This window comes from Acanthochromis polyacanthus, chromosome 8, assembly GCF_021347895.1.
Source record: "Acanthochromis polyacanthus isolate Apoly-LR-REF ecotype Palm Island chromosome 8, KAUST_Apoly_ChrSc, whole genome shotgun sequence".
Classification (NCBI taxonomy): Eukaryota; Metazoa; Chordata; class Actinopteri; family Pomacentridae; genus Acanthochromis; species Acanthochromis polyacanthus.
In genome coordinates, this window is record NC_067120.1 from 34,067,920 (window position 1) to 34,093,247 (window position 25,328).

Below are 25,328 nucleotides of genomic sequence, written 5' to 3' on the forward strand. Positions count from 1 at the left end.
CAGCTCATACATCTGTTATCATGGGAAATGTTCACTCTGTGGGTAGTAAGATGGAGGAGCTTGAGATACTTGTCAGGAGCCAAAGACTCCACTGGGACAGTAGCTTCATGTTTTACATGGAAGCATGGATGAAAGACTGTATTACCGAGAATAACACCAGAGTCAGAGGCTTCTGGACTATACGAGCGGACCAGGACGCCACAGTGTGCAGTAGGAGGAGAGCTGGAGGACTTGTTCTGCTTGTGAATGACAGATGGTATAGCCCTGCACACATTACCATAGAACAGATCTGTAGCAGGACATTGACTGTTAGCAGTCTGAAATCATACTATCTACCAACGGAGTTCACTGATCATCGCCTTTATTGTTTACATTCTTCCTACTGCACACATTGAGACTGGAGAGACCAGGTCCACCATCTCCTCCCACCCTCCTCCTCCAACCCAAACTTCTACCTTCATCCTCTCAAACTTGCCCCTCTACCAGCTCTAGGACCTCCATCAGCTCAGTCCCACCTCCCCTCACTCCTCCTTCTCTGTTCTCTATGTTAACATCCTGTTGTGATAAATTAATTTCCTATTAGGATCAGTAATGCATCTATGCTATTCTATTCTTAAGATGTGAGAAGTTCTGTTTAATTTGGTAAATGAGAAAAAGGTTTTCAGTAGCTGTACTTTATTAAACATGAAGTCATTCATGCTAATCGAATCAGCAATAACTCCAATACAACTGCAACTTAATAACAAACCTAACGTTTAAAAAAACATCACGAAAGATCAGCTAAAGGAACACTTAAAATGAATTTAAGTCCTACTCAAAGGGTTCATTCTGGTCTATTAAAACCTAGTGTACTTCTCATTATTGTGGCTATTGGGGTCGTTGCTACAAAGCAGATCACAATCAGTTAGCAAAATGGTCAATCTAGGTAGCTAATTTCTGCTTTTCCTTTCAGTCAGCCCTTAAACCCACCATTTAAATCATTCAGGTAAATACACACGTGGACAAAATTGTTGGTACCCCTCAGTTAAAGAAGGAAAAACCCACAATTCTCACTGAAATCACTTGAAACTCACAAAAGTAACAATAAATAAAAATTTATTGAAAATTAAATAATCAAAATCAGCCATCACTTTTGAATTGTTGATTAACATAATTATTTAAAAAAAACAAACTCATGAAATAGGGCTGGACAAAATGATGGTACCCATAACTTAATATTTTGTTGCACAACCTTTTGAGGCAATCACTGCAATTAAACGATTTCTGTATTTGTCAATGAGCGTTCTGCAGCTGTCAACAGGTATTTTGGCCCACTCCTCATGAGCAAACAGCTCCAGTTGTCTCAGGTTTGATGGGTGTCTTCTCCAAATGGCATGTTTCAGCTCCTTCCACATATGTTCAATGGGATTCAGATCTGGGCTCATAGAAGGCCACTTTAGAATAGTCCAACGCTTTTCTCTCAGCCATTCTTGGGTGTTTTTGGCTGTGTGTTTTGGATCGTTGTCCTGTTGGAAGACCCATGACCTGCGACTGAGACCAAGCTTTCTGACACTAGGCAGCACATTTCTCTCCAGAATGCCTTGATAGTCTTCAGATTTCATCGTACCTTGCACACTTTCAAGACACCCTGTGCCAGATGCAGCAAAGCAGCCCCAAAACATTACTGAGCCTCCTCCATGTTTCACCGTAGGGACAGTGTTCTTTTCTTCGTATGCTTGGTTTTTGAGTCTATGAACATAGAGTTGATGTGCCTTACCAAAAAGCTCCAGTTTGGTCTCATCTGTCCAAAGGACATTCTCCCAGAAGCTTTGTGGCTTGTCAACATGCATTTTTGCAAATTCCAGTCTGGCTTTTTTATGAGTTTTTTTCAGCAGTGGTGTCCTCCTTGGTCGTCTCCCATGAAGTCCACTTTGGCTCAAACAACGACGGATGGTGCGATCTGACACTGATGTACCTTGGCCTTGGAGTTCACCTTTAATTTCTTTGGAGGTTGCTCTGGGCTCTTTGGATACAATTCGAACGATCCGTCTCTTCAATTTGTCATCAATTTTCCTCTTGCGGCCACGTCCAGGGAGGTTGGCTACTGTCCCGTGGGTCTTGAACTTCTGAATAATATGAGCCACTGTTGTCACAGGAACTTCAAGCTGTTTAGAGATGGTCTTATAGCCTTTACCTTTAAGATGTTTGTCTATCATTTTTTTTCGGATGTCCTGGGACAATTCTCTCCTTCGCTTTCTGTTGTCCATGTTCAGTGTGATACACACCTTTTCACCAAACAGCAGGGTGACTACTTGTCTCCCTTTAAATAGGCAGACTGACTGATTATGAGTTTGGAAACACCTGTGATGTCAATTAAATGACACACCTGAGTTAATCATGTCACTCTGGTCAAATGGTTTTCAATCTTTTATAGAGGTACCATCATTTTTGTCCAGGCCTGTTTCATTAGTTTGTTTTTTTAAATAATTATGTTAATCAACAATTCAAAAGTAATGGCTGTTTTTGATTATTTAATTTTCAATAAATTTTTATTTATTGTTACTTTTGTGAGTTTCAAGTGATTTCAGTGAGAATTGTGGGTTTTTCCTTCTTTAACTGAGGGGTACCAACTATTTTGTCCACGTGTGTATCACATCCTTGCTTCTTCAAATCTAAAACACACTATCCACATTAATAGGAAAAATATGTCCAGTTTAAGCTAGGGATCAACTGATGTGGGTTTTTCAGGGCCAATGCTCAAGAAAGACTGATAACCGAGATGTGGAACAGCAACACATTTAATGTTACATTTTAACAGCATGTGATAGCAGAGAACCTGTCATTCACAACTCGGTTTCTTCATTAATAAAAACTACTGTAAATGATTATGTATGCTAGCAAAAGGAGTGATGAGGACAGAGAATCAATTCATGACTGAACACTTTGTCTCCTCCTTTTACAGTTACACTCCATACTCTCTTCTGTTTATGTAGTCTTTCACCATTCCATCACCTATATTGCCCACTAAAACCTAGATCTTAAAGCATTGTTAATTATTGTTTTTCAGACTCTGTTTCAGGTTCATCTTTGGCTGCCTTCTAAACTTAGCCACTAGCCGTTAGAATTGCCTTGGCCACTGTGAGAGAAGCTAGTTTCCTGGTTTGTGGTGATGTTTGTTCGGTTTTTGCTGCTAGAGAGACATTTCTGAAACCACAGTGTGACAACAGAAAGAGAGAGGAGGCTGCATGAAAGCCAGAGTAGTGCACTGAATTTAGCGATTATCTGTAATTAAAATGAACAATACTACACTCAACAAAAATAGAAACGCGCACTTTTGTTTTTGCTCCCATTTTTTATGAGATGAACTCAAAGATCTAAAACTTTTTCCACATACACAATATCACCATTTCTCTCAAATATTAGTCTAAGGCACACCTGTGCACTAATCATGGTGTCTAATCAGCATCTTGATATGGAACACCTGTGAGGTGGGATGGATTATCTCAGCAAAGGAGAAGTGCTCACTATCACAGATTTAGACAGATTTGTGAACAATATTTGAGAGAAATGGTGATATTGTGTATGTGGAAAAAGTTTTAGATCTTTGAGTTCATCTCATAAAAAAATGGGAGCAAAAACAAAAGTGTTGCGTTTATATTTTTGTTGAGTGTAATAATTGGAAATAAGCAAAATATTGGACCAAAACACCTGAAACTCAGTAGTTATGGGTCAGCATTTGGTAGTATGTTGTCAGAGTTATTCATGTTAATCCATAAATTAAGAGAAGGCGGTTCTCATGTTTTTTTCTCAACGTTAGAAACTACGACTGCTATGCATCTGTGCAGCAGTGTTCTCTTTCTCTTGAGTAAAGAGTTTCTATGCCAAAAAAATAAGGTCAGACTACACACATCTGTGATCTTCATTTTGATCACAACCACACATCTGTGAAGCTTCATGACTGCATTTTGCACGGTTGTGACATGTTGATAAAATCAACCCACAAACCGACACACAAACACATGAGAATTGTGTTTGTGGTCGTTCAGACTAAAGCAGAACAATCTGGTTTATGAAACTGACCTGGCCAGGAGAGTGACGGCGCCGGCCACCACAGGGGAAGCCACACTGGTGCCGGACAGAGATCGACATCCCTCCTTCATCCCTGAACCCCGAACGCCAGAACCGTAGGTGACGATATCAGGCTTCACTCGGCCGTAACCTCCAGGCAGCTCCTGCAACAAGACCGGACAAAGACAGTGGGAATGACATACAGACGATGAGAGGCTGAAAAAGCAGCTTGAAGCACTAAATATTGTAAATATAGCACATTGTTCAGCCAATCTAAATCATTTTAATCTAGATGTAGAGCAGGAAGTGACCTGAATATCACTAAGAGTTACTGTGTCCCTTCAGCAACTGTTTTAAAATGAGAAGCTCTGCTTTCTTATGCATTTAAACAAACAAATTAGCCCTTTTTGTTTCTGTACGGCGACGACAAAAGCTGTAAAACCATCAAGCATGCACCTTGAGCACTTGTTCTTGACAGGAAGAAAGTGCATCATTACCGGCTATCCTGTCAACTCTGTAGCAAAACCAGGTGTTGAAGTGAAATACTTTTTTCATACAGACTATAAAACATTCACAGCACCCAGTAAAGAAACTGAGTTTTATTCACCTTTAGGTAAGATTCCTGAATAAATTAGGACGCTTCCACTTTTAGACTTGTTTAGCATTCAGAGTTCTTACATATCTGTTTGTGTTTAAACAGCACTTAAGATTCAAGAAGCCTTGTTTAATTTTTGAAATGAAAAAAAGCATTACACAATACTAATAAAATCACCAACAACTGCAACATAACTAAGTTAGGAAGCACCTAAAAAGATTAACTAGATTAACACTGTATTAACACTGAATGTTGACTGTTGTTGAATGGAATATAAGTCCTACTTAAAGGTCAGTTTACATATAGTTATATTTGTACACTCTGAAAAACAGCATTTCAGTTTCTCTCTGTATGCACTGCACATGTAGAAATATTGACAAATAGGAAAAACAAGTACAATTTTAAAACACTAAGAATACAGTAATATCATATAAATAAAAGTAGCAGTTAAACGGCCAAACGATAAAAGTGAGTTTTAAGAAAGGATTTAAAACAAGACACTGTGCTCCTTAAGCAGGGTGTTTCAGAGCCTGAGAGCCTGAACTGGAAAGGCTCGGTCACCTTCAGAGACCAAACGGGACTTAGAAACCTTCAGAAGGGTCCTGCAGGTAGAGCTCAGGCTGCGTTCAGGCTAATGGGGAATTAATAGTTCCTGGATGTAGGCAGGAGCCATTCAAGGCTTTAAAAACAAGCAGTAAAATCTTAAAATCAATTCTAAAACTCACACGTAGCCAGTGAGGGGCAGCAAGGACGAGTGTAATGTGGTCATTAACATTAGTACATGTTATAAGTCTGGCGGCAGCATTTTGAATTAACTGCAGTCTGTGAATGCTTCGCTTACTGATACCAGAGTAAAGTGCATTGCAATAGTTGAGTCTGAAAGAGATAAAACCACAAACAACAGTTGATCACCACAAAAAAATCATGAATGTTTTAAAGTAGAAGAGAAAGGAAAAGTCTGATTTTAGTCAGTTTACTCATTTGAGCAAATTGGGATTGAACCACTTTGGTCATCTGTGCATCAAGAAATAGATTTGAATCAAAAATGACACATCGGTTACAGGCCTCTACACCAGCAGACTAGAAGAAAGATCATTGATACCGCTGGTGTTGGGGCGTTCAGTTCAATCATTCAGCTGCAAAAAATTATTAGACATCCAGTTTTTGACTGTGGTCAGGCAAAACAAACATTAGAACGGCCAGGTTTAGTGGTAGACATAGTTGGGTATCGTCAGCATAGCAGTGAAATCTGTTCTATTGACAATAAAGTTTGCTTAACTCAGGTCTATTTAAACCTGGCTATTGTCTGTATAGGTTCTCAAGTCACCCAGGTCATGCCTCTTGGGTGGAGGTGAACCATCTTCAAGAACCTACAAAAGAAGTCCAGTTGATTTCTACTGAAGCTGCTACGATTGTGGCTCTTGTTACTGAGCACTCTTCCTCTATTACTTCTTCTACTTCTGCTTTTTTATGCCTTTAAACAGACAAATCAGCAGTTTTTTTTTCCTCTCCACATCAATGACAAAAGCTGTAATTCAAAACTCAAAACCGCTCTTACTCAGTGTTTCGGTTCGTGTCATTACGCCCGCACATTAAAGTCAGAGAGGCAGTTTATAGCCAGTGCATGACTCTCCCAAAGCTCCACTACTGTTTACAACACGAGCATCCCGCAAGGCATCAAGGTTGACTCTAAATGAGATGATGACTAACGTGGAAAAACCAAACAGAAACATCCAAGTGGAGATTGAAAGGAAGAAAGAAAGAAAGTGGGCTGCATTTGTAAATGTTGGATGCAGGTTGGAAGCTGAGTGGGAGAGTGGAGGCCTCTTCATGGCTGGCTGGCAGCGCTCGACAGGGCAGAGAAGTCTTAATCAGATCCCAGAGCAGATGTCTGCTTTGGGCTACGACTGATAACAAATTCGACAAAGCTTGTGTGTGTGTGTGTGTGTGTGGATCTACAGTAAGTGGCTGATGGGATGTGGATGACGGATCAGGCCCTTACATTATGGTTGACCAGCTCAGAAAGCGGAGGGGAGATCTCGGGGGTAGATGTCTGTCCGGATGACGGGTGTGTGTTCAAGCAGAGTGTGTGTTCAAGCAGAGTGTGTGTTCAGGCTGAAAGTGTGTGTTTTCCTGCAGTTACTCACCCAGGTGGTCATGCCTCTAGAAGAAAACCTGGCGATGTTGTCTTCAAAGTCGATGCCTCCAACTCCAATCACGTCCATCTGGTCTGCTGGGTTGTTCAGGGTGCTGCGAGAAATAATTTGTTTTATCTTACAAGACAGTTCACGGCTCTGTCTTAGCACTAAAACAAGGAAACGCAACAAAGTCTTCCTTTCTTGTCCTCTTCTAGTGGCCTGATACTGCGATTAGTCGGTATAATCGATAACATTCACATTAATATTTTAACTTTTTGATAAAACTCTTCAATGCTTGTAATAAATGTTTGTCTTCTTTACCACAACAGCTGCAGAATGACGTCAGCAAGTGCCCTCAATGCGGTTTTACAAAATGGCAGCTGTAGCAGACTTTAATTCTGTTCGGCATAAAAGATTCTGAAGACCCAAAGCTTCAGAAAGTCTAAATAATCACAAAAACAAAGGGTAGTTTGTAAATTAAGCTAAGTTTAGCACTAGCACAATGCCAGAGTACCCACTGAGTAAACACAGGCTCTAAAGTGTGGATATTTTTAAAAGTAAAGCTAGCTTTTTAGTCAGGCTTTTGATTGATTTATTTTACAATTTTATTGATTGATTTCTCCATTTATTTACATATTTTAGTCTATTTAATGGATGGTTTATTACTTTATTGTTTTCATTTCTTATTCTGATTTATATATTTTTTCTATCTGTATTTGAAGAACAGCTATTTTATTTCAGTCATTTGGTGTATATGAAAACTACGTTGACAGAAGTTAGATACAGCTGTGATGAAGGACAAACAGTGGAAATGTTCTCTATGAAACTTTCCCTACTTTAACTGCAAGAGGAGCAAAAGTGGAAAGGAAGCCACATTACCCAAATACTGCTAACAAATGGCCACGCTGAGATACTGATTAGACCAAAGCAGACCACGAATTCAACTTCTTAATAATTAAAGAAAGAATATGTGTGTGTTTGGCTCAAAAGAAGATGTACAATCTCCACTTTAACTGTTAGAATGTCATTAAAAAAAAAAGAAGCTCATGTTCACTGCAGTAGCCAACTTGTTGTACATCAGTCTACCATTTCCTGAAACAGCACTGACAAAATGGTTATTTTTAGAATTAAATGTTCCATTTAAAGGCCTTTTCAGGAGCATGAATGTTATTTGGAGGTTGCAGAGATGAACTCACCCATATAGAGGTCCATCGTTGCCGATAGCAGAAACCATGATGACTCTGTTGGCAGTCAACTCCCAAACCTGCCAGTTTAATAGAAACAGAGAAAAATGTATAAGTTTGACGTGGAGGAAACATGAAATCTTCCCAATAGGATCCTGAATGGTGCTTTAAATGAGACCAGGATCTGAAGTAGGGATGGGCATCACTGTAACAGTACTGCTACTTTGACTGATACTGCTTGTCAATCTAGTACTTTAATGCAGGGTTTCCAATTCACCGGGCTGCACAGAAAGAATAAAAAAATGACGAAAATTTTCTTTCTGGAGGAGTCTGCAGGGTGTTTTATTTTGAAAAACAACTTGATCGCCTTCCCATCACTTCTGTCTGTGCTTGTTTCGTGCACTTGACTGTCAGTTTTCGTGCCATTAAATGATGCCGTCAATTTAATCCCTGCCAAAATTAATAAAAAAACAAACGTCTTTGGAGAGCTTCTTTGAAAAGAGGGAGAGATTCGATGCTGAGACAGAAAACAAAGTAATTATTTAAAGATGGAAAGCAATTTTATTTGTCTGTGACACTTTATAAAAATAATTTTTAAAAAAAGCAATTATTATTGGTCTGTATAAAATGCTTTAACTGCATTTTTATCAGTATTTTTTGATCGTTTTGTTTTCTAAAGAGAATAAACTAAATAAATTTACACAAGAATGCAGATTACTCAATTTTCTCATGTGTACTATATAAGAATTTAAATGTATATAGACAGTAAGGTTGTGTTGATGGGAATGATCAGAACACTGTGGACAGGGCCACAGGTTTTGCTCACCATAATTCAACACTATGCAGTGCATTTCATTAAACTGAAAAACACTATATCAGAATTAAAAGCTCCACCTTGAGCAGATATTAAGCAAATGTCAGAACACTGTGCCAAAAAAACCTCTTTCTCCAGACTGAGACTCAACTTTAATTGTCATTCTATTTATATATAAATGAAACTACGGCAGACAAAGCTAAGGTAAACAATAAATAAAACCTATGTACAATATAGCAGTGTCCTTGAGCTACAACAGTTCACCAGATGTAAATAACATTAACAGTGTCTGTGTTGCAGCATCGAGGCATGATGCTTCTCTCTTCACTTCTGCATATAAATAGAATAATAATAATAAAGGTTTAGTGAAGAAAACAGTTATTGTGCTTCTTCTACCGCTAATACTCAGAAAAACAGTAAACATTAAGTCAGACAGCTTTCCTGCAGCCTCAGATCATTCTATATACACTAATAATACTCTATTAGGTCACAAGAGTCTTTCCTCAGCTGCTCTTTTCACACATTTACATATTTTAATACTCATAACAAGCTCATCCAGATTCCTGTCACTCATTACATGATTCACATGACGTAGCTGAAAGCCTTCGGGGTGAGACTGTGTAACACTTTTAAACATTCAGCATTGCCAGCAGCAGATGGCATGTTGTTGAACTCCATTAGGAGGCAGGAAACACTTTAAAGAGCTGCGCTGGAGCGTTTCAGTGCACATGCTCCGTGTCAGGTTTGACCCGTTTGCACTGACAGCTGACCTGCTTGCTTTCCGGGCTCACTGACATATTGTGAAAAGGGTGTGAGGTGAAGGATAAAAGGCCGATTCGAGAGCTAGTTTTGTGTTTAGACAAGCATCAAAACATCTGCCTGAGCTGGTTATTTATCAGGAGTCTTTGTGCTTCTGGATTAAACCCAGAGATGTGCATCACCTTATCAACAAAGGGGTGATCCATGAAGTCGGGCCCCCCGATGCTGAGATTCAGAACGTCGATCTTCTTCAGGATGGCATAGTTGAAAGCATCCAGGAACCACGACGTGTAGGAAACCTGGGAGACGAGACAAACAAACCTCACACTTAAACACAATTGGAACTGATTTGAGAAAGATTAGCTGCAGAGGAGGACTGCTTTTCTTTAACTGCAGCACATTGAGAGCATTTTAATACCTGGTTGTTGGTGAAAACTCTGAAGATGTGCAGCTCTGAGTCCGGGGCGAAGCCTTGACACTCCCTCATGCTGGCGATCACTCCAGCTACAAAAGTACCGTGACCCAGACCTGAAAAACAGCCGATAAGAAACAGCTCATCATCACATTCACACTGGGAAGGTAGACATACAATTCTACAGTTTCATTTAGCAGACGCTTTTATCCAGAGCAACGCACATCTGAGAGTAGATACAACATGAGCAAGGATCCAGTCAGGAGAAAACAACCTGGATAAGAGTCATAAAACAAGTTCAAGCATGATAATAGGATCCTGGTGCCTACAAGTAGTGAAGGAGGTAACAGGAATTTATTTTTTTGAAGTCTGTGCAAAATGTGTTCAGTGAAGAGCTGGGTTTTTAGTCTTTTCTTAAAAACTGAGAGGAAGTAAAATTAAATAGAAATACACAGAACATAACATCTCTCTACTTAATGCTATGACCATTAGTCATAAACAACAGAGTTAGAGAGATGTCTTTATCATGACGTGATAGGATGCGTCTTCTAATTTGGACAATACCCGTTGCTGTAAAAGAAACAAAACACACCCAAAAACAAACTATTACGATAAGATTGTAAACTGTTCTGTTCATCTATGTAATAGAAACTTCATTGTTTTCTACCTGAGGAACAAATACAAAGACAGGAAGCTTTTGCATATAATTGTTTACTGTGGAGCTGAATCATCTGTTTAAAAATGTGAATTCCGTTGTACTTTTTGATATTTTTGAATTCATATGATGTGATATAACTGCAGTTTGCATTGTCAAATAGCCCATTAACATCAAATATTTACAATAATCTCAGCTTGACCAGTGAAAAATATGCCCATATTTTTAAAAAAAACATAACATTGTAGTCATACTTTGAGAACCGTTTTGAAATTCCCAAAACTCTGTTCTTCTTGGATTAGTACATCTAGCAATATTTTTATTTCTGTGGTACAACTTCTCATACCCGTGTCATCAGGTATTAAAATTCAGTGACAATAACTTAATTTTCATCTTTACAACCAAGTATTTTAGAATAAAAAACATTTTATATGTTTAGTTTTGTAATATTGCAAAATACAGTTCAGAAAATATCCCTAGTTGACTTCAGCATTATCAATGTTTTTGTTAATTTGAGCTCAAAGATTGAACTTTTCATGACAGCTTTGATTGTTTTTCATATTCCAACTCACCCATAATCAGAGATGATTTGATCTACTGTCCAATCTTGCAGTTATTAGAAGTAAATTAGTGACATGATGAGAAATAAAAGTGAAAATTTCCAGCTTCTATCGTTAATATTTCCCAAGATATTGTCGTTTAAACACTCAATTTTCAATGTACGAACAAATGTGCTGAAAGCGTGTTGACTGTCAATTTTTAAAAACTTTTTCTCAGAAATTAATTGATAAATCAATCTGAAATGTCACAGATACATCTTTAAATATCTATAATTTATGCTGAAAAATATTCAAGCAAATCAAAGATGGTCGAGCCGGAGAAGACTTCAGTAATGTCACAAAAAAGGCTCAGATCTCAGAGGGTTAATATAAGCTTTTCCTCCTCACCATCATCCAGTGTCTTCTCATTAGTCCAGTTGGTTCTTTCCTTGACGTTCTTAAAATGTGGGTGTTTCTCACTCAGGCCGGTATCGAACACCGCCACCTTCACACCAGAACCTGCACACACAAGACGAGGATCAGTTTCATGTGATGAAGTCCCTTACATCTGTCAAAGCAGAGATGATAACGCCGAGTTTCCTACCAGTGTGTCCCATCTGCCAGAGCACATCGGCCTGCAGGATCTGGGCGACGTGGCGAGGGATGGCTCTCAGCAGGCGCCGGCTGGAGTGGCGACCGGTGGCGTGCCAGAAACCGGAGCCGAGCGACAGGCTGGTTCTTCTGAAAGGACGGGACGACTGCCACTTCTGGGTCCCGCGGGTGGAGTTGCAGGGTGTAGCTGGTTCGGGGGCTATGGAGACAAAACGCAAAAAAAAAAAAAAAAAGTCACGCATATATTATGACTGATAATTTTGGCTGATAGCTTGCTGAGGCCCTCCAGCTACAATCTCCACAATCTTCTCATGAAGCTAATCTGTGACTTGAGCTCATTCCTTTACGTCCGTCTTTCTTCTGTCCACTAGCTGCGATGTGAAGCCAATCACAGCAGACTAATTTAAGCCAATCACTTGAACAGACCAAATTATCACTGGCTCATTAGCAAGCGTGAGCAGAAGCCTGCAGGCCATCGTAATGGCTTTAAAGTGGAAACCGAGCTCAGAGGCTGACTCTTATCTTTCCTTCTAATGAATTACTGGACTAGAAAGCTGATTCTGTGGCCTCGTGCAACACAAACACACTCAGATATTCTAATCAATAACAAGATCCTGTCTTATCTAGAGAAATCTGCACTGTCCAAACACTGACTGCTTCAGCAGACGATACTTTTTAAAAAACAACCTACTCTCCCATCAACTAGAAAAACTTCCGTCTCTCAGATCCTGGACTGTATTCTATCAGTTCAGTGTTTGTCCTGGAAAATTGCAGCTTAGTTCTAATATACACTACCACTGTCTCTAATGCATCTCAGTTAATCATCTAACTATGCATCTGGTTACTTATTGAGCTAAACATGGAAGCGTTTCCACTGTATTATTTCCACTGGCTTCCTCGGAAGACTCAGGTTTACTTTAGAAACCATGAACTTCTCCTTTAAGGTTGCTAGGTGACGGTACCAATGGTATAACAGTAGTCCTTTTCCTTTAAAGTCCTTCTCCAGTCATTGATTTAACCCCTACAAACTTAAAAATGCGCATCAAAGTTACATTTTTAGATTTTTTTCCATTAAAATATTACCTTTCTACTCAAATTTCTGCCTCGAACACATCAGCTTACCCACAATTTTGTGCAAAACTACTCCAAACAACATACTACCTTGATATATGCAATTTGTATCTACCTCGTTGCCATATTGCACCGATATTGTTCATTTGTATTTTACTAAGATGTGCTTTTTTGTTTGTCTTTTCTTTCTTTTCATTTTATTATATTACTTGTTCTACATTTGTATATATATGTATCCCCATTTCTTTATTTATGTTACTTATCACACAGGTCTTGTTTTTTTTAGTCAGTTTCTTATGTCATTGTTGCACTGGCTGCTCTAAGTGCTTTTTTTAATTGCCCCCGAGGGCAAAAGGTTTTCTGAATCTGAACACTGGAGTAATTCAGTCATACACGCTCAAATCAGAAACTGATTTAGAAGAAGAAGAATGCAAGCTAACAGGATTGATTCTTCTGGTTTGTAATATATAAAACCCTTCAGGTCTGAATCTATGCAGCAATTTTAAGGTGGAAATGTGCATCCATGACACTAATATTTGGCTGCCTTCAAACTTAGACTCAGACAGAGAGAAGAGACTGCATCAGCCCTGAAGTAGGGCATTTAATTTACATATAATTGGCCAATAAAACTACAAATAATTTGGAAAAATGTCAAATATCAGCCACGATAATGGACCAAGCAAATAATCAGTCCATCTCTAATCTATAGAAATGAAAACCTTTGAAACTGGAGTGAAATTTGCTCATTAAAACGGGTTAAATAATGGTGTATGAAGTCATATTCACGACACATGGCCTCCACACTGATACTGCATGTGTAGAGGCACACTGAGGTCTTTCATCCAGTGCCAGGTTCAGGGTGTTCCCCTTCCTCACCAGGCTGACTCACCTACTCCCTCCCACAGTTAGCAAACACAGAGCCGTCCTCTGTCCTCCCTCCCCTCCCCTCCCCCCCAGCACCACAAACCCTCACCCCGGCCTGTATCAACACCCCCAAAAGCTGGCCTGAGCTCCATGTTAAGATATACAATCCTCTTGTACACCACAATCACAGTGGGGGAAGCGGACAAAGAGTCATTCTGTGAGCTGCACAGTCTTTTCTGTATCTTCTATATTTCTTGTGCAGACGTGCCAACGACCGGGGAACACTGCGATCCTTATTCTTACACAATAACAAGCGCATTGTGTCGGGACTTACAGGGAATGTATTTGAGCGAACGGAACACTTTGCGCTGCGGCGTCACCCTCTTGATGTAGGGGTGGTCCTCTAAGGTCAGCAGGCTGCTGGGCGAAGCTTGGCGGATGTGGACCAGCTCAAAGTCGCTGGGGAAGTCGGAGGCCGGGTTTTCTCTGGGAACGATGTGCCACTCCAGGTCGCCGTCGCTGGTGCTCCGCAAGGCGCTGCTGATGTAGAGGCTGCGAGCTTTTGCTGAGAAATACCCTGTAAATGCTACGATGTATTCTGGAAACACAGAAAGGGGACAATGCTTTAAAATAAGGGCAAAATAAAATGACTGTGTCAAAAATCCTTCACCCATTCCCTCCTCCCTATGTAGGGGCCACGATATAGTAAGCTATTTATGGAGCTCCTTGGCAAAAGTGAAATTTTTTGACACTATTTGAGTTTCAACGCTATTAATTACATCACTGCAGTAGCACAAATGAAATGGATTAGATCAATACTGGCTACACTCATGAAAAAAAAAAACAGTATTTTTGTGATAAATTGATATTATACTAAGTGCATTTTCCTAGATGAATAAATGAAAAATAACTTTTTTTCCCCTGTTTGTGTTGTGATACATCACTCTGCTGCCATTAAACGTATTAACACAAATTACCATAACTCAGAGTTGTCTCGTGCCGGTTATTTTGACAAGCTACACACATAGAAAAGATATATTCCACAGAAAATATGTTTTCACACTATAAAATATTACAAAATACGTCTTTCTACTATAAACAAATGCGTCTTAACACTATGAAATCCGTCTTAACGCGATAAGATATGTCTCAATACGATAAAATGTCTTTATACTATAAAACAATACATTTAAAAACAAAACTTCTACTGCGGTCAATAAAACATTACAGTGTGAGAAATCACTGGCAGAGAAAACCTTGTCAGTTATTATGAACAAAGTGGAATCAGGTGCTTGAAGACGGATTATTGATTAAAAGAAACAACAACGACGGAGCCATCTGCCTGCTTTCCAAACTGGACAAACAAGTCAGGTTTGTAATCTGTGTCGTATTAATAGGAGCCTACAGGGCCTGAATGTCAAGTAGTGCAGAATAACACCTGTACAGGAAGGGTCAGATTCTCACCTCTTTTAATAACTTCACAGCTGCTGTTATGATTGTATTCGAGTGTATTTTCATATACATTTATATACTCCTATTGTAAGTCCTGCACATAAAAATAAAATCTAATTTCTGCTGTCTGTGCTCATGGAGTTCTGCACTGGTGGCCTCTATATTTGCAGATATAGAGAAGAAATGGGAAATTTGGCCAATTACTGACTCGCTAAAACAAACATTTACTCTTGAGTTACTTTTTTGGGGGGTTTTGCACAGAAAATATCATTGCACTGTTAGGTACAATGACAGTAAAGCTTTCTCCTGTGTTGACCAGTAACGGTAGCAAAGTTTAGTGAACTACCCCAAATAAGAATGCTTTTCAAATGCTGCTTTCTCCCTTCATTGTTGAGCTTTACCACAAACAAAAAGTACATTTCTTTGTGATTTAATTTCACTATTTTATTATTAGAAATGTTACTGACACAACGCCATTTGAAGCATCTTAACAATTAAAGTTCAACACTACCTGAGAAATAAATGTACTGTAGTTAAAAACAAAGAAAGAGGCATCTTTAAATTTGGAAAACTAGTAATCGCACCATGGTCACATTCTTTAAATACTTGTTTGAGATTCTAGTTGGTGTGCTTAATCTATTCTATGCCACACGCACAATAAAATAATCAATGCTTCTATTCTACATAACACTATTGTGAGCAGCTGTTTAGCTTAGCTTAGCTTAGCATAAAGACTGGAAACGGGTCAACAGCTAGCACGACTTTGTCCAAAGGTTAAAAAAGAAAACACTTGACAGCACATTTCAATCTCACTAACTAGGCTGCTGTAAACACATGTAAACATGGGACTGTATAGACAGTAAATGGTAGTTTTACAGCAGCGGTACAGGTGTGGGTTCACTTCCCTTACAGTGATATTGATCTTCTAATCTACCTCTCTACAAGCAATAAAAAACAGATTATTTCTTTTAAGTAGGGCATACCTACTTGAAATTCCCTGGCTTCAAAATCTCTCATAATCAACAAATACCAGTAATAAAAAATTGACAATTACTAATTCTTACGAATGATTTAGTTCATTTTTTTGTTTAAAGCCATTAAAAACAAATCACTGAGCCACATCGCTGCATTGCGTATCAAGTTTGAATTATGAAAAATACTTTTACTATAGTTTATTCAGAAACAGCTAAAAGTAAAAATCTGTCAAGCTCACGTGTTTTTAATGGATTTTGGATGTACGGATGATATTTGTTAGCGAGATCATTTTAATTTATGTGCAAATCTTTCAAAAGGCCCATCTGTGACCGTCAACTACGATATATAAATATAAACACATACATTAAAATAGAAATATGCATAAAGCCTGAAAAGGTATCATCAATAATAGCAACATATGAGATTTTAACGGGACATTTTCTGTGCGTTTGTGTTCAATAATAGATTTTGTTTCATGGCAAGTTATTGGAGCAAAACAGGGTTTACAGACCATCTGCCAGACTGAAAATAAGATTTAATATTTAGCAATTAATATTAAGTTTAATTTCAATATTAATATAGCATTTTTCAGAATATTGGTGTTATAGTTCTGGTAACCGATTTACACTAAAATAAATAACATTTAAAACTGTACTACGTTCGCTTTCATTTTGTAGCCAGCACTCTGAGAAGTCCTGATCCCAGAACTCACTGATTGGTTTCATATCAGAGGTAAAAAGCACTGAAGGATAAATGTTGAAAAACTGTCGCTATCAGTTTGACTTTAACCAAACTTTTTACATACGAAGTTTTTCCAAAAAATACACTTTTTAATTTAATTTGTCTGTTTTTATAAACAAATCTGAAATTTTAGATGTATAAAATCAAGAAACGTCTTTTTTATTTTTAAATTCTATATTTCCACAGCTAAATGCATTTTTTGAAATGATACACTCCTATAGATTTGACTTTAAATCAAACTGACTACATAAAGAAAAAAAGCTTATTTTCAAACCTTTTGGACAGAAAACAGAAATTTCTGCTTCTTGAAATAAAGAAATTATTGTTGGACACTTTTGAATATTATACTTCCACAGCTACAAAAGATACAAATATCACTCACCCCCCCCAAAAAAATACATACAAGTAATTTTTATAGCATAAAATGTGTATAATTAGGCTTTTTTGACATTACACTCACTGTTGGTTTGACTTTAACCAATGTTTCTATAAAAAAGCCTTTAATTTCATAGCTTTTTATGAAGAAATCTAAAGTTTCCACATTTTAAAATTGAGAAATTCCCGTCATATCACAGGAGATATTTATTTTCAAGGCTTTAAACATATCCACCTGTATGACCAGCTTCTTACCGTGTTCCACCACCTTGGAGGAGAACTCCAGTTTGAGGGTCAACTGGGAGCAGTTGGAGCCAGACGGCGAGGGGAGGGGCTCCGTGTTGGAGCTGGATTTGGCTCCGCCCTCTGGCTCTGTCCCCACCAATGGCAGGAAGCCCGCCAGCAGCACCAGAAGCATGGACGCCCACGTAGAAAACAGGAGCATCTTGAGGTGCGTTGCAGTGCGAGCCATCGGTTCGACCCTCGAGGTCCCTTTAAAACCAGCTGGTTCAGCGTCAGCAGAGCCTTTCAGGTCCACAGCTCCAAAAATGAGTCCATACCGCAAACGGCCCGAGCAGCTAGATTAATTTCTTTCTGCGTTTCCTCTCCATGGTGGTCGTCCAGGGCGGCGGCGGTGGTTCAGCAGCACTGCCAGAGTAGGAACAAAGCCGCCATGTTGGTAGCTAGAGGAGGAAGGCGACGTTTAGGAGCAGCGACTGTTGGGAGCAGCGATGGAGAAAGATGCCGGTGTCAATCGACACTTCCTCTGCAATCCTTTCTGCTTTTATCTGAGAGGGAAAACAAGCAAAACGAATCATCAGAACGAAGCTCGTTGACATCAAATACAGCTACAAGACCGACAATACAATATATAGCAAGCAGAAAGCACTCAGGGGGAACAACTTCAACCAGCGCTGAACAATTTTAAAACTTGTTATTACACCCAAAGACATTAATTCCATCAGTCCAGATTAATTGAGAATTGATTTCGGCAAACACACACTCTGAAATATGGAATTAAGAGTCCATTACTTTCACAGCTGTGGCTCCAAAACAATCTGCGCCTGATGGCAGAAATCCAAGAACCAGAACAGAGTGATACTGTTCTGAGGCCAGAACACACAAAAAATACATTAAGTTGTAATTATAATCTATCATGGTGGTCTGATATGGTAGACTTTATATAATGTATAGTGTTAGCTCTAAATATATGTCTGGGGGAGGATATTCTATAAATGAATGATGAATTGTTAATATTATAGTCAATAATACCCATAAAGTGCAGAAACATATTAACTGTTTTGCTAACAGTTGCCACAAATTGCAAATACAAGAAGTACAAGAGGTACAGCCGGTTGGATCGCAATATTTAGTTTCATTTTAATATCTTTTATTAGTCCGACAAGGTCAAATCCAGAAACTTAACTGGTGCCCCACCACCGTCCCTCCCATCGTCAATCATGCAGGCAGCTGACCTAGTCTTCACTTGTTGTCATAGTTAAAGCGACACTAAAAATCTTGAACAAATCTGTGGATCCAGACTATGAGCTGCATCACTGCCAAAATCTAATCACCTGGTTCTTGTGTCATTTCTGACCTTCCCTGAAGATTTCATCCAAATCTGTTAGTTTGTTTTTGAGTAACGTTGCTAACAGACAGACAGACGTACACCGATCATCACATAACTCCACCACATTCCTCAGCAGAACCAGTCAGGTTCTAACTAGGGCTGCAACTAACGACGCGTCGACGAATCGTCTGAGCACGAACGTCATCAAAAGCGGAAGTGAACGCACAATGCAACAGAAATCTCCGTCCGACCGGAGCGCGGAACACAAATGGACATCGGCGCGGTATCATGCATATATTATGTATGCATGATGCAGCACGGACATCCGCGATCTATCATAAGCGCGGATGTCAGCGTTTACTATACAGCTGTATCTAAACGCAGACATCGCCGCTGCATCGTGCATACATAATACATGCACGATGCAGCGCCGATGTCCGTTCATGTTCCGGTCTGACGGAGATTTCTGTTGCATTGCGCGTTCACTTCCGCTTTTGATGACGTATTGTGCTCAGACGATTCGTCGACGCGTCGTTAGTTGCAGCTCTAGCTCTAACCTCCACCTATTTCCAGGCATCACAATATCTCAGTTATGAGCACAACTTCCAGTTTTTCGTAACGCTAAACTGGTATTTGCAAGAGATTTTTGGGAAATAAATACTGTTGAAACACCTCAAACATAAAAACTTCATCATACCTTCTACTACACATGGATAGAAAGGCTACCTGAAGCAGTGGCCTCAGACAGTATTTACAGACAAAAAAAAAAAACATGGTTCTATTTCACCTCTTAATAAAAACAGAGCTGACATTATTGCTGCTGAAATCACAATAAACCCAAGGGCTGGAGATTGTTCACCTCCGCTGACAGTCGGGAGCAACAGAATCAATAAAGTGGCTAAAGATACATTATTTAAGCCGCTTCATCATCCTCCTGTAGAAGAGGTGTGATGCTATTATTAAATTTAACAGATACCAGGTTGTGTTCCTATATATAAATAAAAAAATCCAGTGAGGACACCTGTAGCATTTTGCTGGCTCCAGGTTCAGTGGAAATTAATAATTCATGCAAGAATAAGGTGGATACACATAAAAATACAGGCCATAAACTCTTATAGCTGCGGTTTATTGCACTGTAGTTTCTTTTTGCATATCTGCAAACACATATGCAACACAGATATGATGATATCTGCTCTGACATGTCAGTCGGGTTTAATCTATTCAGTTGCTCCTTGGTCTCAAGTTGCTCGGCATGAATTCAAAGCCAAAGTGTTTTTCAAGTCTGCTGCTAACTGACAAAGCAAAAAAAAACAAAGGGGTTTATTTTTCTAAGTCTATACCCCACCTAGGCTTAGGAAAACAGCATTACATAGGCTTTTGTTTTCATTTCTGTCCTGTCCTGCAGAGAACAGAGTGTTTTCTCTGCTGTCAGGAGGGAAGGAAGGGATGTACGCTGTGGTCGTAACCACTCCTTCCTCATTTAGCCACTCATGAAGACCATGTGCCGCCCTCGGGGAGCTGCTTCGTAGTCGGATAGAGCCTGAACGTCAAGATAAAACTTTATCTCACCTGCATGGATGACACGCTTCGCTGAGTTACACACGAGCAGCAACAACAGACTTGGCAAGGCAGGCAACTCAACATATAGCCGGCACCCTGTAAGCCGCTTTAAAATGACAAAGCCTCATTAGAAACGGTGTTAAGCTGCAATCAATCCAACTCTACACCTGGCTACCGGGAAGACAAGTAACATACACATGCTGCAGTCACATAAACAGCCACACGGAGCTGAAACTGTGTGATACATGACTCCCCAACACCCTCAGCCTCCTCCAGGGCTGCATCAAAAGAGGAATTCTGGGCAGGTACGGGATCATTTCCTTCTGGCCCAAGGCTTGGACAACCCAGTAATGAAATACACATCAACAGACATCACACACACACTAATTTGCCACACTGAGCTTTGTGTAGACGGTCTAGACCAGGTTACACCTTAGCTTAGAGGCACAGAGTATACCAAGATGTGTCATTTTACCATTAAAAGTGTCTATTTTTTTAAACATTTAAGCACCAACTCAGCCTCATATGGAGGATTTATGCCGTTGATAAGACATAACATATTCTGTCCAACTCAATTACGGTACTCAAAATACTCTGTAGCACATTTAGCAGAGAACACATCACGGCTGAGCAGGTACCGGTACGGAGTCAAGCAGTGTCCTAAGTAGTTTGTGAGATACGCTGGTAGAGACAATCACCTCATCTTGTTCCCTTTTCAATTTAAGATGCATCAGTAGTGGAATGTTCTACAGCCTAAAAAACAGCATCAGTCACAGTAAAAAACAACAATTAGCCAGGATCTAATCTCTGCCTTGTTGCTAGCCACACAAAATCTGAATTATGGGTATGACTCTAAACTGGCATCTGTGACAGTTTTGCTGGCAGATTTTTTTGGGGGAAATAAATGCTGTGGAAAAACTATGAAACTCACACATACCTTCTTCTCCAAAAGGGATAGAAGAGGAACCTGAATTAGCAAAAGAAATTAACTACAACAAGGTTCTATTTCACTTCATTTTAATAAAAATGTTTTTTAATAAAAAGCCAGAGCAGATTACACAATATGACCATCCTTCCTGCAGAGCCTTTAACAGATTAGCTTGGCAGGACACAGTAATATCAAGATGAAAAAGTGTATTTCTGAACATTTTACACACAGACTCAGCCTCATCTTGAGGATTTATCCTATGGATAAGCCTTCACACAACCCCCTTAGTCTGTAAAACTCTATTATTCTGAATACTCTGCAGCACATGTAGCAGAGCACGTGTCCTCACAGTACATTGCTAAATAGTTTGTGGGATACGTTACTAGACACAATCACCTCATGTTGTTACCTTTTCAATACAAGAATTTTTTATTTTATTTTATATCCCTTATTAATCCCGTCAATAAAGGAATTTTTACAACTCAAAAAACAAGATCAGCGACAAAACATCCAACAATTATTCCTGCTCCATTCTCCATTTATTCCCAACACTAAACTGGCATCTGAGACAGTCTCCGTCCGATTTTTGGGGGGAAATAAATACTGTGGAAACACCAAGAAAACTTGATCATACTTTCTACAACAAAGGGCTAGAAGAGGTACCTGAAGCAGTCAAATTAATACAGCTTTAAAAAGAAATAGAGGCAAGGTTCTATTTCACCTCTAAACAAAAAAAAAAAAAAAAGAGCTGAAACAGGTTACACAACATGACCGGCTTAGCTTAGAGCGACACACTAAGATATGTCATTTCACTGATCCATTAAAAGCATCAATTTTTTTAAACATTTAAGTAACGACTCATCCTCATCTGGAGGATTTATGCCATCGATGAGGCTTCACGTAACCCACTTAATGACTGCCGTGAGCCTCGGACCAGCTGCTGTTTGACTGCTGGGCTTTACCGCTGCACGTGTGCAACATGTTCCAGAGGGGAGTGAGCAGTACATGCGTGTGGAGCAACGAGTCTATTTTAACCAGGCAGGCATGAGCCCATTGTCAGACTGTCACCAAAATCAATCACTCCCTTCACTGGATGAAAACATGTCAAACGCCCCAACCATTATTGTAGAAGTGTTTATCAGCTCCCTGACAGTAAAGGTGCTACTGTAGTTGGATTGCTATGTAGAAAGACGCAGAAACAAACAAGAGTAGATTTAAGTGAGTCAGTAGTCTGAAAACAATTCTGAATTACACTCAATAACATGCTGGAGTTGTGGTGAGGATACATGGAGATTTATCAGAGCACTTTAAGTTTAGCTGAACCCCAAGGTTTTAAACAAATCGGCTAAATTACACTATTTATCAGAGGAAGAAACTGTAAAAACATGAAACAGCCATGGGTTTTTCACTATTCCTACAGTCCATGAGCAAATCGTGCATAATGTGCCATTAAAACCTAATCAAAGCTTGAAATCGTGATATCTTATCAAAATCTCTCACATTAAAATTCTCCAAAAATAAAGCCTCTGCATGAACACAATTCTGTAATAAACCAAAAATTCTTCACTCCTCGGTGCAACTATTAAGTTTTTATTGACTTAGTTGCAACCAAAATGCATTTTAGAAAAATTCTGAAACTTTTCAGCTGAACTAGTGTGAACTGCAGGCAGTGCCAACATAGAACATACACCTGACAAAAACAGAATAATATGTAAGAAGTAAAACATGGATTGTAAATATGTTTTCCAGCAGTGGTAACACCTGGGGGCACTTGGAAAAAATATCGTACACAGTGATTCATCCATTCATCCATTCTCTATACACCGCTTTAACCTCACTAGGGTCGCAGGGGGTGCTGGAGCCCATCCCAGCCGACTCGGGCGAAGGCAGGGGACACCCTGGACAGGTCACACCCTGGACAGGTCACAGTGATTCCATTTTCAAATTTTGTATAATAAATAATCAACTTTTAATTTTTTCCCTCTTTTTTTATCATTTATGAAGTTGAAACTTTGTTATACTGCAAAAGAAAAAGCAGCTTTTGAGTTCGCTCCATTTCAGATATGGCTGTGTAGTTTCCACAGAGGTGCAGGACTTTATATTATAGTGAAAAATGAGCCTACAGTGAGTAAAAACGCTCAGAAACTGACTATGCCTTCAACTACATCTCAACAGGGACCATAGTAATGTTAATAAGCATATTTATTTAGCATACTAGGACGCTTTGTAAGCAAACAATTAGAAAAATATTGCACTCATCGTGTGACAATATTCAAATTTGCACAAGAAATGCAAATTTAATGAAAAAATCACAGCCAACACATGAAGCTCTATACAGCTGCCTTCAACATCTTAGCATCACATTACTCATAATATGCATAAACTTGGAGAGATCCCAAGTGCTGGGAGTGATCCGTTTCACTCTGACTAAAATGCGGTAAACGTGGCTTTTTCAAGAACAAGGACGTCAGTATAACATCCCGGTGGTATATTACTGAAATTATAAACTCAACGCAAGCTTCCTGTGTTGTTCTGAAAACACTGAAGCACACATCAGCGACACATTAGGCGTATATTCATCAGAAGTTACACTAAACCCCCCCGTACTTCTTTTCATTGTATGTGTGTGGCCACATTCTCCCCCCTCTGCTCAGTCTTAATGACACACCAGACAAATACCTCAGATATGGGTCCACACGAGTGCAGATGCTGTAATTAAAAGCCCCTAGCTGGTCCAGGCCTGACAGGAGGGGGATCAATCACTGGTTCCGGCTCGGGGCAGGATCTCCGCCTCAAAGAGATGACAATGCAGCACTAAAGTACTACTGGTTTAAACACAGGGCTGTAAAAATAGTCCCACTGGTTAGGGCTGGGCTGTAAAAGATAGGCTGGGACCACTTGTGTCAACACGACACCCAGCCGCAAAAATGACATCAAACCTCCGGGAAAAGATTAGTAGGAAGAAAGAACCCCCACCTCAATCAGAGGAGATAAACAGCAGGGGTATCAATCAGCAAAATGTGGCATAAGTCAGAGAAAATGCAAGAGAGGTGGAATACTGGGGGTTAGAGTTGCACGACATATTGTTTCAGCATTGATACCGCCTTGTGCGCATGTGGAATAGACACTTAACTTTTACTGCTGCTTAATAAAATGAGAAAATTGTCATTTAAAAGGTTCTTCAATATACTGAACTGTATTTTTAAGACTTTGTAGACATGCAGGATCCACATGTGCAAAGCAAAATGAGCAGATAATAGAAGAGGAACGCTGAGAAGAAAGATTTGGTTGCATAGAGAAATCAATATATGGAAATAGTTTAGCTACAGAAAAGATTATGTTGACCAAAACACAGATACTCTGTCCGCAGAGTCATCCAATTGTTCGAGACTAATTTGTTCATCACTTTAAAACAGCGCTTCAAAGCTCTTGTTTAACAACAGCAAAGCAAGATCTAAAGCAAAAACATATGTTAACCATATGCGAAAGGTTCAAGACAGGTACTTCTTAAAAAAAAAATTAAATTTTTGATGCCCTCAAAAACACCTCTGATAACTCAAAAACAATTAATTCCTTCCAAATAGAGTAATTCAAGTCATGTGTCGAAAATTCCTATGTTTTTTCATGTTGTAACAAAACAAAATATCACATTTGCCACAATATCGTGCAGCCGTAACACCATATAAGCCACAAAAATGACATCAAACCTCCAGGCAAAGATTAGCAGCTCCTCAATCAGATGCAGGGTTGTCCATCAGTGAAATGTGGTTTAAATTAGGGGGGAAACACTGAACAGATGGAGGTGAACTGGGGGGAAAAAATGCCTACCTTGTCTCACATATGGGTGCAGGACACACACAACAGCCCATATGCTTCCTTGATTAAAACAGACTTGGGTTTGTGGTAAGTGGAGATCACTCCTTTAGCAAACCAAAAACACTGCAAAACACACACATCTGGATGCCTACAGTTTACATAACAGAGTGCATGAAAGCTGTATTGTTTGCCAGATTAAAACCCATGAAGCACATTTACGC

The 25,328-nt window shown here is 39.3% G+C and overlaps 1 protein-coding gene across 1 annotated transcript in view; it reads right to left on the reverse strand.

Annotated features, from left to right (window-relative positions):
* mbtps1 (membrane-bound transcription factor peptidase, site 1) overlaps window positions 1-25,328 on the reverse strand; it is a 41,492-nt gene that overhangs the window by 15,429 nt on the left and 735 nt on the right. The window contains 10 exon segments of the mRNA XM_051951450.1: window positions 4,060-4,211; window positions 6,790-6,892; window positions 7,977-8,044; window positions 9,720-9,836; window positions 9,956-10,065; window positions 11,552-11,662; window positions 11,748-11,954; window positions 14,025-14,288; window positions 17,489-18,021; window positions 23,971-24,082. Coding sequence (XP_051807410.1) covers window positions 4,060-4,211; window positions 6,790-6,892; window positions 7,977-8,044; window positions 9,720-9,836; window positions 9,956-10,065; window positions 11,552-11,662; window positions 11,748-11,954; window positions 14,025-14,288; window positions 17,489-17,705 — 1,349 coding nt within the window. The 5' untranslated portion in view covers window positions 17,706-18,021; window positions 23,971-24,082.